General features: G+C 39.7%; 1 protein-coding gene across 4 annotated transcripts in view; it reads right to left on the reverse strand.

Annotated features, from left to right (window-relative positions):
* Positions 1–15,127, reverse strand: part of ENOX2 (ecto-NOX disulfide-thiol exchanger 2) — a 329,605-nt gene that overhangs the window by 84,423 nt on the left and 230,055 nt on the right. For all 4 annotated transcript variants that reach the window (XM_019653896.1, XM_019653900.1, XM_019653899.1 and 1 more), the window contains one exon: positions 8,344–8,499. In XM_019653896.1, the coding sequence (XP_019509441.1) occupies positions 8,344–8,499 (156 nt within the window). The remainder of the gene's footprint in view (positions 1–8,343; positions 8,500–15,127) is intronic.

Below are 15,127 nucleotides of genomic sequence, written 5' to 3' on the forward strand. Positions count from 1 at the left end.
GCATCCCAAGCCAGCTCTTAACCAACTCGCCACTCGGCCGGCCCTCAAATCAAAGACTTTAGAATAAACTCCTGTTGCAGGATCCTTCCAAAATTTACTGTTTAAAGGAATTTGAAGGTAAAGAATGTTTCTGTGAAGCAAATAATCACCTTTTTTATATTATTTGAGTTGGCTTAGTTAGGTCTACCTTTAGGTCTACTGAGAAACTCTAAGGACTGTCTGTTTACTGCTGCAGTTATGTAACACTGAACACACAAAGACTCTTTCCCTTGACTACATTTGTGGAATTTAAAAACTATGTGATCAAGTCATCACTCTGTTTAGATATTGTGATTATTCTGTGGTGACTGTTTGCTAAGTAAAGGAATAGGAAAGCCACTAAGAGTAGTGTCAAGAATGCTGAGGATTTATTTATTTTCCTTGGGTAAATGCAGAAAGCCTCTTTGACAGCATTTTCTGAGATTTAGGTGTATGTCAACAAGCAAGGCAATGGGCTGTACTATCTTCCTTAATGGATAGTATTTGTTCTTTAATTAAGAGCTCAAAGCACTTTGATGTTTGGGCCTGATTTTCTAATCCCACTGAAATACAGTGATCTGAGCACAGCAATGATAACTCCATAGGAGAGCAAATTCAAAGTGTACCTATTAATCAGGTAATGTGCCAAGCTCTTATAACATCCTAATCACCATTCTGGGTGGAGAAGAAAACGTCCATGTAAAAAGATTCAAGATAAGTAGGAGTATAAAAAACTCTAATCTCTGGTAATGGAAAAGGAGGAGCTTGTATTAATTCTAATTACAACTAAGTACCCACTCTGGGGAGCTGTGTTGGGGTAATAATCATTAAGATCAGAGTCACTGCTGATCTTTGAGAAGTGAGGAAGGGAGCAGCACAGAGGACCTATAAACCACTTGCATCTTGCTTTTCAAAGGAGCATACAGATAACTCATCTGGTTTGTCAGAATTCATATACTGCAAAGTCTTTGAGTTGATTTTATTAGACAGTCCAAGATTGAAGGCCACCTAGACAATTAGCAGGGGTCAGATATATTTTAATGTAATCCCAATTGATTGGAAATAATCAGAAGGCTGGCAAATCTTTATTCTCAATTTAGCCACTTTCTCAAATTTTCTTTAGAGAACCCAGCCCTAGGGACCAAAACAAATGAGGTTAGCCTGTTTTGAGATGGTAAAATGGAAAAAAAAAAGCTCTTCCCTGGCTCCTGGGTGCTTCCCTATGTGCCCAGACACAGAGAGAAGATGATATCCCTCCATTTATTCCATGTGTACTGTTATTTCATAGTAGACTCAAAATGCAACCTTTTCATACACAAGGTCTATCAGCCAGAGTGAAAAATCTTGGCAAAAATGAGTTCTCTGGAGAGCTGATACTACCCTCTTCTTTTTTTTTTTTTTTCAGTTTCTCATCCCATCTGCTGCAGACTTTTTTTTAACGAGTTTCAGGTGTTCAAAACAATGTCACAGTTAGACATTTAGACTCCTCATAAAGTGATAACCCCCTCCCTCAATCCACTACCCCTCTGACGTCATATATAGCCGTTACAATTCCATTGACTCTATTCCCTATGCTGCACTCCACATCCTGTGACATACATACATATACATACATATATATATATATATATATATATATATAAATTATATCTGGCATTCAATGTTTATTGCAGTGCTATTCGCAATAGCCAAGATAAGGAAACAACCGGAATGCCCATCAGTAGATGAGTGGATTAAGAAACTGTGGTACATTCATACAATGGAGTATTACTCAGCCATAAAGAAGAATGAAATCTTACCATTTGCAGTGATATGGTAAGTGATGGACCCAGAGAATACTATGCTAAGTAAAATAAGTCAAATGGAGAAAGACACAAATACCATATGATCTCACTTATACATGGAATCTAAAGAAGAGAATAAATGAGCAAACTAAACAGAAATAGTCTCATAGATATAGAGGAAAAACTGATGGTTACTAGATGGGAGGGGGAGTAGGTAAAGGGATTAGAAAGTACAAATTAGTAGCCAGAATATTGCCACAGGGATATGAAAGACAGTTTGGGGAATATAATCAATAATGTTGTAAAGATTTTGTAGGGTGTCAGATGGGCACTTGTCTTATTAGGGAGACCACTTCATGGACTGTCTAGATGCCTGATCACTGCACTATACACCTGAAGCTGAATAATATTGAATGTCAATTATATATATATATATATATATAGTGTCACGGGATGTGGAGTACAGAGTACAGCATAGAGAATAGAGTCAATGGAATTGTGATGGTACTGCCCTCTTCTTATACCACCAACTGAGAACTGCTAGTTGGGAATGTGGTAAATCTGACAGCCACTCTGTGAAAAAGTAACTGTGTCCCAGAAAGCTTTCTTTTGCCATGTCTATGACTCCTGGGAATAAGAGGATATTGCTTCTAGGACAATGGGATACTCACTATTTATCTTTAGGAGACTGGAGCACAGTCAGCTCCAGTCTAGTTTGATCCATTGAATTTTTAGACCAGAACTGATTTTGTCTACTCTAGATCAGAGAGGTTAAGTTATGTACCCAATATCTCATGGCTATTTAGTGGTGGATATCTGGGATATGAAAGCAGGCCTGTGTCAATTCAGGGCTCGAGCACTTAACCATTATACCACAGTGTTTGCACCACAGAAGGTACAAAGCTCTACGTGCCACCTACCAATTTTCCTTTGTTTTACCTAACACATTTTAAGGGGCTTTCACCTAGGTGAATAATTATTGTGGTAGCCACATTTTTAATCATATTTTTAGATCTGATGAAACCTTGGAGGTGTCTAGACTAATCTAACCTAATATCTTTACTTTACAGACAAGGAAACTGAGACCCAGGGAGGTTATGTGATTAGCCCAAGATCCCACAGGTAGCTGGTGACAAGAGTTGGGTGTAGAACACAGTTCTCTTGACTTTAATCTGGTAGTTTATCCACTATAATAAACACTGTTTTTTTTGCACGTTTGATGTATATTCACCTAGAAAAGTCTAATGGTCAGTTGGCTATATGTGTCTGAAACTCAGAAGAGAGACATGTCAGCATGTGCGTTAATTACCCCATGCTCTCTTGGTTTGCTTTCTAGACCTCTGACCTATCCATCCATCCATCCATCCATCCATCCATCCATCCACCCACCCATCCCTCTATCACTCTAGAAATATTTATTGAATACCTACTATATGTCAGACACTTTTCTTAGTGTTTGGGATATATCAGTGGAAAAAATCCCCACACCCAAAAATCCCTGCCTTTGTAGGGTTTACATTCTACAAATTACATATTTTGTTAAACGATAATAAGTGTTATATAAAAATTAGAGAGAGTAAGTAGGATTGGGAGTGTGACAGAGTGAGCTGCACTTTTAAATAGGTTGTCAGGGTCACTGAGGAAGAGACATTTGAGCAAATACTTGAAGGAGGTGAGCGAGTTAGCCATGCAGATATTTAGGGGAAGAATATTCCCGGTAGAGGGAAGAGCCACTGCAAAGGCCCTATGATGGAAGATTGCCTGGTACGTTCATGGAATAGCATGGAGGTCAGTGTAACGGGAACTGTGATTGATGCGGAGGAGAGCAGCAGGAGATAAAGTCAAAGAGACAATGTGGAGAGGGAGGGAAGATCATAAGGGGCCTTCTAAAGAATTAAATGGACTTTGGCCATTATTGTGAGTAAAGTAGGGAGCCATTAAAAGGTTTTGAGACAAGAAGGGACATGATCTGACTTAGGTTTTAAAAAGGACCACTCTGCCTGCTTTCTTGAGAATAGCATGTAAGGGCAAGTGTGAAAGAGGAAGACCATTTAGAAGGCTATTACAATAGTTCAAAAAAATGTATAATTATGAATATAAACTGGGTCATAGCAGTAGTTATCATGAGAGTAGTTCGATTCTAGATATATATTTTAAAGTAGACCTGACAGTTTTCTAATAGATTAAATATAATATGTGAGGGAAAGGAAGTAGGTAGGGATGATTGTTAAGTTTTGATCTGAGCAACCGAAAGGATGCAGCTTCCACTATCTGAGATAGGGAAAGATACTAGTGAAGAAGTATTGGGGGCAAAGATTAGTATTGTTTTGAACATATTACATTTGAAGTGTCTACTTGACATCTAAGTGGCGATATCGGATAGGCAGTTGGGTATAAGTTTGGGGTTCAGAGACAAGGTCTGAGCTAAAAATATAACTTAGGGTATTATTGGCATATAGATAGTTTTGCAGCCATGTGATTGGATGAGATCATCAAAGGTATGAGTATAGATAGAGAACAGGTCCAGGAGCTGAGCCATGGGGATCTCCAATGATAAGAAGTCAGGGAGACCAGAAGATTATCAGCAAAGGAGACTGAGAAGAAGGACCAACCAGTGTGGTGGGAGAAAAACCAATAGTGTGGTGTCTTGGAGGCCAACTGAAGAAAGGATATCGATGAGTAAGGAGTAATCAACTCTATCATATATGGCTATTACGTCTATTAGAAAGAGAACTGAGAACTGGCCACTGGATTTAGTAGTATTGTAAGGTCACTAATGTTCTTAAACAAGGGATGTTTTGATAGAGGGGTGGGACGAAAGCATAAATGAAGAAGATTTATGAGAGAACAACTGGAAACTGCTAGTAAAGATTAAGTCTTTTGAGGATTTGCTGCTATGGGGTGTACATGAATGCAAGCTACTTTTGCTCTTGAAAATTTTGAAGTGTTGGGATTCCTCAGGGTACTCTGCTTGGTTGTCTTCCCTTCTTGATTCTATATAATCTGTCTGGCAGTCTCATTCATTCTTATACATTCAAATGATCTAATGTTTCAAGAAGAATGAAGGGATCTATAGTACTAAATATAGCAGACAGATAAAGTAATTTACGGACTAAAAAATATCCACTGGATTTAGCTGTTTCAAGAAGAATGACGGGGTCTATAGTACTAAATATAGCAGACAGATAAAGCAATTTATGGACTAAAAAGTATCCACTGGATTTAGCACCCAGTACTTAAATGGAAATGCATTACAGTGATGAATGATTAACTACTGCTTTAATTTCAATACTTTCCACATGGAAGTGTTCCGGGAAAAGGGTAGACTTGAAGTTGGCCTGGAGAGGAGTGTGATATGAGGAAGCAGTTGAACTTGACTAAAGGGTGGGCAAGTGCCAAGTAGAAATGATGGATCAAAAACAGTCACTTGAAGTAGACCAGTGAAAGGCTTTTCAAGTCAGGAGTTGGACTCTGAATTTGTGGGCAATGGCAGCCCCAGGAGTTTTAGGGTTCTGTACATGTGACGAGCACCTGGATGAAGTGTCAGGTGAGAGACAGGGGAAACAATTGATGCTCAAAATACTTTCTAATGAAGCAACAAGACAGATGCAGATTTGATGGGTATATAAAGAGACTGAGATTTCCTAAACCAGACGACCTTATTGCCGAGAGGCCACGAGTGCAAGAGAATAAACAAGAGATAGGAATAAGTACTAGCGTTTATAATAGAGGCCTTATCAGACAGGGTTGGTGAGCTCTAGAAAAGATAAGGCATTCAGTCATACCGAATCCCTGCTTTTCCTGTCTCACCTGCTCTTCCCACTTCACCTCCACAAAGTCTTGGGGCTGTTTAGAAAAATGGCGCTTTTGCTATGCTCTCAGCAGAGAACTAAGGGAGACTTCAGCACTTGTATTTTCCCCATTCAATTAAACTGAGCCCCCTTTCAAAAATTCAAGTTCTAAAAAGGAAATAGAACACCAATTTAAGCTGTGTCAGGAGTGTTATTTTTTTGAATTCATTTGTAAAGCTAGGTTCCTTCCCAGAAGCCACCACTTTATTGGCACTGGTTGTCCTGCCAGCATTCTTAACACAAAGTTGAAGAACTAAAGGATTGAGCCATGTGGCTCATCCAACTTAGAACTGAGAAGGCATGACTGTAGGTGGGGAAAGATAAATGTATTTGAGAGATGTCTGTTTCTTTTAGTAGAGACTATCAAAATTTAGAGCCTTTTTGTTTTTAAAGATTTTATTGGGGAATTGGGGGAGGGGAACAGCATTGGGGAATTGGGGAAGGGGAAGGGGAACCGACAAGTTGCTGTCCTTTTGTCCTTCAGTCTAGTTGTGGAGGACGTCGCTTCACTGGCCTAAGTTGGTATTGTGATCATTGCGCTCTTCCCAGCTAAGGCAGATCGGTCGCCTGCCCTTGAACGGCCACTCACTGCAGCTCATGGCAGCTCATGCTGGCTGCCGGCCGCTCACACTGGCTGCCCACCACTCATGGTAGCTAACGGCAGCCCACTGCAGCAGGGGTTGCAGCCTACGCTATCTCTGGTGACTCACAGCAGCCTGGCTCCAGGTCGACCTGTTGTTCACAATATTAGCTGTAGAGGGCGCAGCATCACTGGCCCTCATGTGGGATCTGAACCGGGGCCCTGCTGCTCAGAGCTCACGCTCCCAAGTCAACTCTTAATCAGCACTCCACTCAGCCAGCCCAATTTAGAGGCTCTTTAAGCCACATATTTCTGCATTCATTTAAAGACTGCTCAACAATCAGGTCTATGTGTTATATACAAGGTATCTGTACTATTCTTTTGAAATTCAGGAACTGAGTATCCTGTAAAGTCATCCCTTGGACCCAACCTAGATATTACAGGATATGAGCCATCCTGTTAGGTTTGACTTGATTGAGACTATGAAAGCCTAGCGCAGGCTGATTATGTGATAAATGAATGATTAAACCAGCAGGATTCTACCTTTACTTAAGCAGGAGGTTTAAATACTGACAATGCCTAAATTCATGGCTTTTGAAGTGAAAAAATATATATATAGTATTAGGGATACACAGCTTTCTCTATTCCAAAAGCAATGCACTAGAAGGAAGGGGAAAAAAAAGTCCATTGCCCATTTGTAGGACAGTGGCAACTATGAGTAAGAGACAAAGGTATAACAGTGCCAGTCATTCACCTAGGCACTAAACACAAATCTAGGACTGGCCACTTGGGCTGGCAGGTAAGGTCTACTAGGGACATCTTATTCTCCATTCCTTAATTCTCCTGTGACATGCTATCTCTTCTCCCAATTCAGCCCTCTGAGATGCTGACCTCCTAAATTTCTTATTGGTCTGGAAGGAAGTACCCTGCTGATAACCAAGTTCAAAGACTCGAAGAAGGTATTAAGAACATTTTTTACTAGTAAAAGGGGCCAAGATGATTTGTCCAACCAACCCGGACTGATTCTAAAATCCTCTCGGTTATAAGCAGACCACACTAAATTGAATCTGGGTCCCTCCCAGGGCCTGATTCTACGATTAACTGATTCCTATGTAAGGCAGGAGATGAAATAGTTGTTTGAAGTCACATGTCAAAGGTTCATGTTTATTGTGTAAGGGAAGTTCATTTGCTCTATGGCCGGGACCCCAGAGTGTATCCCTTAACAAAGAACTTTAATCTCTTAGCACTATAGTGGTGGCTCTCTTAAATAAGCCACCCAGCAACACTAGAACTGAAGAAAAGTTTTAGTGAAGCTTGAATCATGTGAATAAGTAGCTTTTGATAACTTAAAGTACATAAAATCCTAAATAGATCTGGAAAAAAGTTTTGAGTCAAATATTGTTGTTGCTACATTTAAACTGAAATATGGTCACCATATCTTTGCAGATATTTTTTTTTGTTTTTTTTCCTTTGCAGATATTTTTAAGAGTCTAAGGAGAAAACTATTAATTACTGACAAGATAGATGCCTAGACCAATTCCACATGAACTGCACTGACTGAATGGCTACAAGTAGCCATTTCACTGAGTCTCAATATTTTTCTTTGTCCTCACAGTAAGTTGAACCTCAACTCACTGTCTACTGCAGCCCATCAGTTAAATTGCAGTAGTTTGAGTGATATGTAAATAGCTGGTAGCAGTGGAGGATTTTTCAGCACCAAATGTATATTCTCATGTACCTCACAGGCTCAGACCACACTATTTCTGCCATCATCAGAATATAAGCCAGTTATGAAAAGGAGAGGCTGCAAATGACAGCGTTGAGCAATTTGTGTCAGGTGTCTCCTTCTGTACTCACACACTCGAATTCCTTACCAGCGAGCATTAGAAATACATTTTAACATTTGTACTGCAACTAGCACACAGAAATCTACTGATCTGTGCATAAAATTTAGCCTTACCTAGGAAGAGAAAAATTTCCTGTCTTCTGTTTTCTAAGTGAAGTTTCTGAAAATACATTTAGGAAGCCCTTGGGCATTCTTTTGAAAAAGAAGAGAGTGTTTCTAGATACCAAAACATTGTGACTTGTGTGAAAAAAAGCAGAACATTACTTGGATTTGGTGGGAATAGCGTGCAGCTTTTACAGTGTATGATCTCTTTCACTACTGGCATGTCTGGTGGAATTGGAGGAGGTACTATTCCCAAGCCAGGCATCATCGGGGTTATTGGTGGAATTCCAGTCATCATTCCAAGAGCAGGATCAAAGTCTGAAAAAGGAGAGGAAAGTGAGAACCATAAATGACACCAGCCAAAGTCAAGTGGAGGCAGAACTTTTCCTTATAAGTTTTACACCAAAGGTCTCTCTAAGACAGAGGCAGAATATTTAAGAAAACACAGTGTTAGTATTACCAAAACTTAAATATTGTATTATACTCTCACATTGTCCTTTTGGGATGGAGCTGTTTGTTTATGTTTGACCAGTGCCTATTTGTCTCTACATTTCATTTTGATATCCAAAGCCTTTCATAATATGATTGTGCCTTGTCTACTGATCTTGCCTTCCACTAGTTCCCAACACACACCCTATGCTCCATTCAGACAAGGTTTCCTGTTGTCCCTTGTAACACTTCCTGGCTTTTTGCAGTACTGTAGCACTGTTAAGAGCATACAGTTTTGGGGATAAGGCAGACTTGGGTCCCAGTTCCACCATTTGCTTAGCAGAATGAATCTTTTGAACCTCCATTTCCTCATTTGCAAAACAGGGTTAATCCCAACTAACTTATAGGGAACTGTGAGGAATAAACAAAATGATGAATGTAATGTGCTTAGCATAATGCCTAGTACAAAATGCTCAATAAATAACTATTTTCTGTGCCTTTGTTCATGTTGTTCTTCCTGCGTGGAATAATTTGAGCCTCCCCAAATTCTCCCCATGCTCCAAGGCCTGGCTTATGGCCCACCCTCCTTGAAGAACCCTTTCCAGATAATTCTGGTTCATTCTTAACTCTGTGTCTAAAAACTATTTGTTCTACACCTGTTGCCACTGAATTTTATTTTACATCCTTTGCTTCATTCAGGGATACTTCTAGGATGTATGGGGGCCCCTAAACAAATATTTTTTGTGGGACTTGTCTATATTCACAATTTGATTCACTCCAAATCAGCATTGACACTACTTTGGTGGCACAATCTCACATGATACCATGAAAGAAATACTGAACCAGGCAGCTGGAGTGATTTAATTGCCTGGAACACTCTCCTGGAACCAAAACTCTGGGAAGACTCCATAGGTGTGAGTTCTGATGCTTCATGAGGGGCATCTAGTTGATTCCACATGTGGGCTAGAGGACTGGAGAGTGCCCCAAAGGAGAGAAATGGGAACTGATGTCCACATAGGTTCAGTTTGAGATTGGGGCTCCTTGCTTAGATGATACGGCAAGACCTGATCAGTTTCAGACGCTGGAGGAAGACTTAGAAAGTACTGATACAGGGTTTCCAAACCATGGGGTCCCCTGAGGTGCGGGACCAGGGCAGGGGCCCCACTTGCCTGGGTCTAAATGTGGTACTGACTTCATTGTTTACATATTTTTGTCTCGCTATCCAAATGCAAGTCCTTTGAGAGAAGGGAGTGCATTCTACTTCTTTATTTCCCCACCTCTCACCCCTGCCCTCTGCTATAGAATGCACAGTGCACTACAAAAAAACAAAGCATTACATAAGGACTCCTGATAATGTAGGGGCAGTTGCAGTAGCAGTAGCAGGTCCTACTCCTGAAAACTTGACTCTGCTCACCACATAGGCCCAAGGTTTGAATGCCTGAAAGCATGTCCTTGAGGTGGCTCTGAATCCTCTGGGTGGCTCTCTAAGATGTTGTTGAAGAAAATAGATCAAAACAGTTGGAATAATCTGTGGTTCCTACAGAAGCAGAACTTTGAGTACGACAGGGCTAGTATGAAGGAGTCTTATGACTGGGCAGATAGGCAGGTAGGTAGCACATGGGCACCCCCATTGCAAGCCAGCCCAAGAGAGTTAGGGCATTCCCCATCCTCTCGCATGCCTAGCATGCTAAGGTGTCAAGACCCTAGATGTGTTCTGGAGGAAAAAAATTCTTCCAAGAAGTTTTATTTTTCTGAAAGCAAATTAACTTTTAGCCCTTACATGTCATCACACTCAACATGCATGTGTACACATGTGCATGAACACACACACACTGCTTCCCTTCCTCCCTGTGGCTCTCATATCCCTACTCTTCTCCACATACTAGTTATATGACCTTGAGGAAGGTTTCTTAATATCTGTGTGCCTCATTTCCTTTTTAGTAAAAGTGGGGGCAAATAATGATATTCATTTCAAAGGATGAAAGGACAGAACCGATAAAATATATGTGGCATGATAGGTGGTAGTCTTGATAGGTAACTCCTTCCTTGCATTCAAAACACGCATACACACACCAATAAATTCACTTACTCAGGCATTCATTCCAACATTCCACAAACATTTGTGATAGCCTTCTACATTTCAGTCTCTAAGCAGATGGGGATGGCGGGGAGTTGCGGGGGGGGAGGGGTGTCCAGATCTTCCTTTCCATCTTGGAGAACTTAAGGCCCCTGATATTCTGTTCCTTTGCTGTAGAATAAGAGCACTGTGAGTAAGAATGTCATTTATGTCTTTGGAAAATTCCATTCCTTTTTTATAAGAGTTTGGAAAAATTGTTAACATTATCTCACCCATTTTATAAACTTAATTTTTAGCAGGAAAAGATCAGATTAGATTGTGTGCCAACTAAACAGTCCCATCTATTTTTTCCCTCCTACTGAAATGTTTGCCTTCCTTTTATTGTTCTGCCTGCCTCCTCATTGTTATTCATATAGCTGTGTCACACACAACTCTACCGTACCACACATTACAGAAACATCAGTTCATTAAACAAGTTCTGCCACTTTGACAGAGAAAGAAATGCCTGTCTCCATGTACTGCCTACTAATAAATAGAGACAAACAAAAAGCAAATACACAGGATAAATATAACTCCTGAGTGATGTACTCACCACTCCGCTGTTTAGTATGATTACATTAATATTTTATGAAATTCATCTAAAAGCAAATGTATTCATGACATATGGCTAAAGCCAGACTAGATAAACTCACTTTCTTCATTGTGTTCAATATGCCAAGAGTTCCACAGGTTACACTGCCCAGCGGGACTTGCTAGATGGCAAGTTATACATGACATTTCAGAGGCTCCTATAACACTGATTATTTCTTTTGTTTATTTTCAACCAGTAAGCACCAAAATAGATGTGAATTTCCAGTGCCAACCAAGAACATAACCACTTGAAATTATGGGCCTCTAACAAATATTGTAGAACCTAAAAACTCAAAGAAGTCCAACAATTTAAAACACATTGGGAATAGAACACCAGAGAAATTCTTCCCCTTTTCCAGACCCCTGACCTGGCTTGAGGAGTACTGCTAACAAGTACTTAGTATTACCATTTATCTTAGGAATTCAAACTTCTGAAGGAGATTTGAAATCATTTTATCAAACTGTTGTGGAAAAGGCCTAGATATTCCTCCAAAGTCCTCTTCACAATAAATACCCTGTTTTATTTAGCTTTTAACACCACTTCTAGCACTCTTTCCCTACTGCTTTCTTGACTCTTGGCAAGGCCATTGGTGGAATTGTCATAAGAGTTTGTTTGTGTTTCCTCTTCTGATTCATACACTTCCTAAGGTTTCAGCTTACTGCAAATGCTGTGTTTTACTTGGGCTAGCTTGCTCCACAGAGTCAAAACCATGTAATGTTTCAGTGTAGTCTTAAGCCTTTCTACTGCCTAGCAAGTTGCACTTATTCAACCTAGAGTAGTTGCCTGGCAATATTATCATCCCCCATTCTCTGTACACATCTGAGCCAGGGGGTTACAATGGAGGCAAGTGCCATTTCTATGCTGCCGTCCAGTCATCCATATGTCCATCCATTCAATCTCTGATGCCAGGCTCTCTGCCAGGTGTTGGGGTTGAAGGAATGAGTAAGACAAAATCCTTGACCTCATAGTTTAGTTTGGAAACAGCCATGCAAACAGTTACAATGCTGTATCATCAATTGTTATCATCACTATAATTGTTTATTGGGTATTTACAATGTGCTAGGCACTGTGCTACACATTAAACAAGGTAAGCAGAATATGCAGTATGCTTGTGGATGGGGTGTGATTGGTTAAGAGAGTTTGCTATTTTCAAAGAATGAAAAAAGAAAGTGCCTTAAGCACCCAAACTAGACTGACTGATTTTTCTGATTATTGAAACGGTACTTTGGGACCCAGCAAGGCCCCAGAGCCCCTGTATTGAGCAATTGTCACTATATTATTGGACCGGTTGGAACAATGCCAGATAACTGCCACTATACTAGATGTACTAAGACTAAAGATGTCTACAAAACACCAGAAACCTTATAGATTGTCCATCTTTGATGCTTGAAAAAGACAGTACATATGCCAATATTATGGTTCAATCCTTGATATTTTCTAGCAGGCCAGTTCACTCTGGTTTTCTTCCTGTAAAAAGCAACCTTCACTTTTGTATCAGGGGTAAGGGGCAGTGTCCATACTCCTATTACTTATTAATTGAGTGTATATGAGTTCCCAGGTTTTATACACATCTTCTCATTCAACCTTCACAACAATCCTAAGGAGTGGGCAATATTCCCTATTTTACAGATGAGGAAATTGAAACTCAAGGGCAACACAGTAAGTCCATACAATAGGTAGGTTTTACTAACTATGCTCTCAATCTTAAGTTTACACTGCTTCCCATAAAGTCCATGGATCCACAGGAAAAAAACACCTGCTCTTTGTCAGATTAAGCTGTGTGTCTACCTACTCAACCTGTAGCAGGCCTTGAAATGTTCCTGTCCAAGAGGATACCTTAGGGTTGCTTATCTCTACACCCAGAATTTCCTGTTGAGATAGCCCATACATGTATTACCACAGTGTTAGGTAATTTAGAGGCCTCTGTTTTCAAACCATTGTCTCAACTTTGACCTACAGGAGAGGTTGGAATCATGGCAATGTATGAACTGGACATAAGTGAAGGTAGGAGGTGACACACGTTTACTATCCTGCTTGCCTTTTCAGAACTGGACCCTGGTTCTGGCTGCCGGGAAGCCCTTTCATAACCTCAGAAAGGCTCTGCCTACACTTTGTGATTTCTCCCCATCCAAGTTCCCCCAAATCCTTAAAGGTGATTCCAATCTTTTAGGTATTCTAGAGACCCTTTGCGCACCAAGAGGTCATTGGCACTCACAGTAAAACCACTGAAATGCAACCATAGTTTAAAATAAGCCTTTCAAATAGGATCTAATTATATGTGCATAATTAAACTATTTTATAGAAAATTATCATTCCAATTCAGATATACATTTCTGGGGCATCATTGCTATTTCTTTAGAGTTCCTACAAAATTCACTGGAAAATTAGGAATTATACGTGGGTATCGAGAAATTTTAACTGATAACAGTTCTGACTGCCTCTGTTCTATGCAGATTCTTGAAAAGACTTTCCAGGCAGTCAACCTGAAGAGAGAAACCAATTTCTAAGGACAGTTTGGCTGAGCTGCAAAATGATCCTGGACTTATCACCAACCCTTTTGGAAACAGAGCACAGGTTTCCAAATTTTTTGTACAATGACTCTCAAGTTCTATCAGCATCTGTCCTGCTTCTCCAGAAGACCATCAAAACCTTTATTTCAGGCCAGCTGAAAAGTTTAGGCAGGGCATAGCTCATACACAATGGCAAACAAGGTAGCAAACTGAGCTTGGGGGGGTAATGCAGCATGATTTCAATTCATAAAGATTCTCCCCAATAAATCTCAACTTTGATCCCCAGTTTCCACCAATGAAGCTTTATTTCTTTATAAAAGGTTTTGCAAATATTAATATCTACCTTTCTAGCCTGCCTTCCCCCTACTCCTTTCTAACTTATTTATACTGTCTCATTAGAACATTTGACAGATTCATAGTCATGTCCTCAACTCTCATCCAGGGATGCTGTGAACACCTTTAGAGGTTAATAAAAACAAGTGAACAAACAAAACAAAAACACAAACTCATAGATACAGAGAATGGATCAGTGGTTATCAGAGGGGGAGGGGTTTGGGGGATGAATGAAAAGCTAGAAGGGGATCAATTGTATGGTGATGAATAGTAACTAGACTTTTAGGGATGATCACTTTGTAGTATATATAGATGTCAAATGATAATGTTGTACACCTGAAACATATATAAACATAAAAAAATAAATAAAATTACCTACATACATATATTTATGGTTTCCAAACTCTACATTTGCCAGGAAAAGACGTGGGAAAAAAATAGTAGACACTATGTACCATTCATGCAGTTCATAAAAGACAGAACTTTTTTTCCCCAATTGACCAAAATTTTTCTTTTTGCTTTTTATTTTTAACTAAATTTTTGGGGTGACAATAGGATGGATCTTGAGATTATTATGCTAAGTGAAATAAGTCAGACAGAAAAAGTCGAGAACCATATGATTTCACTGATACGTGCGATATAAAACTGAAAGCACCAAAGGAACAAGACAAATAAACAAAGAACATTTTAAAACCAAAAATAGAGGAGGTCTATAATCTCAGAATAAAAACATAACAATTCTTCTAATTGAGTAAATTCAGCTTCATGAAAAATTCACTATATTCTTAGTTTTTACACTTTGCAGCAGATTAGGAAAAGTAGTATCAACTGTTCCTGGGCTACACACCAGTGTTTGGGATTTAGAGGTTACTCAACTACCTCACTTAATGTATACCCCTATAAATGAAGCTCCCCATGAAAACTTCCTTCAGAACTAAAATGTCAAACACAGACACACACACACAC

Source organism: Hipposideros armiger, unplaced genomic scaffold (genome assembly GCF_001890085.2).
Source record: "Hipposideros armiger isolate ML-2016 unplaced genomic scaffold, ASM189008v1 scaffold_210, whole genome shotgun sequence".
Taxonomy (NCBI): domain Eukaryota; kingdom Metazoa; phylum Chordata; class Mammalia; order Chiroptera; family Hipposideridae; genus Hipposideros; species Hipposideros armiger.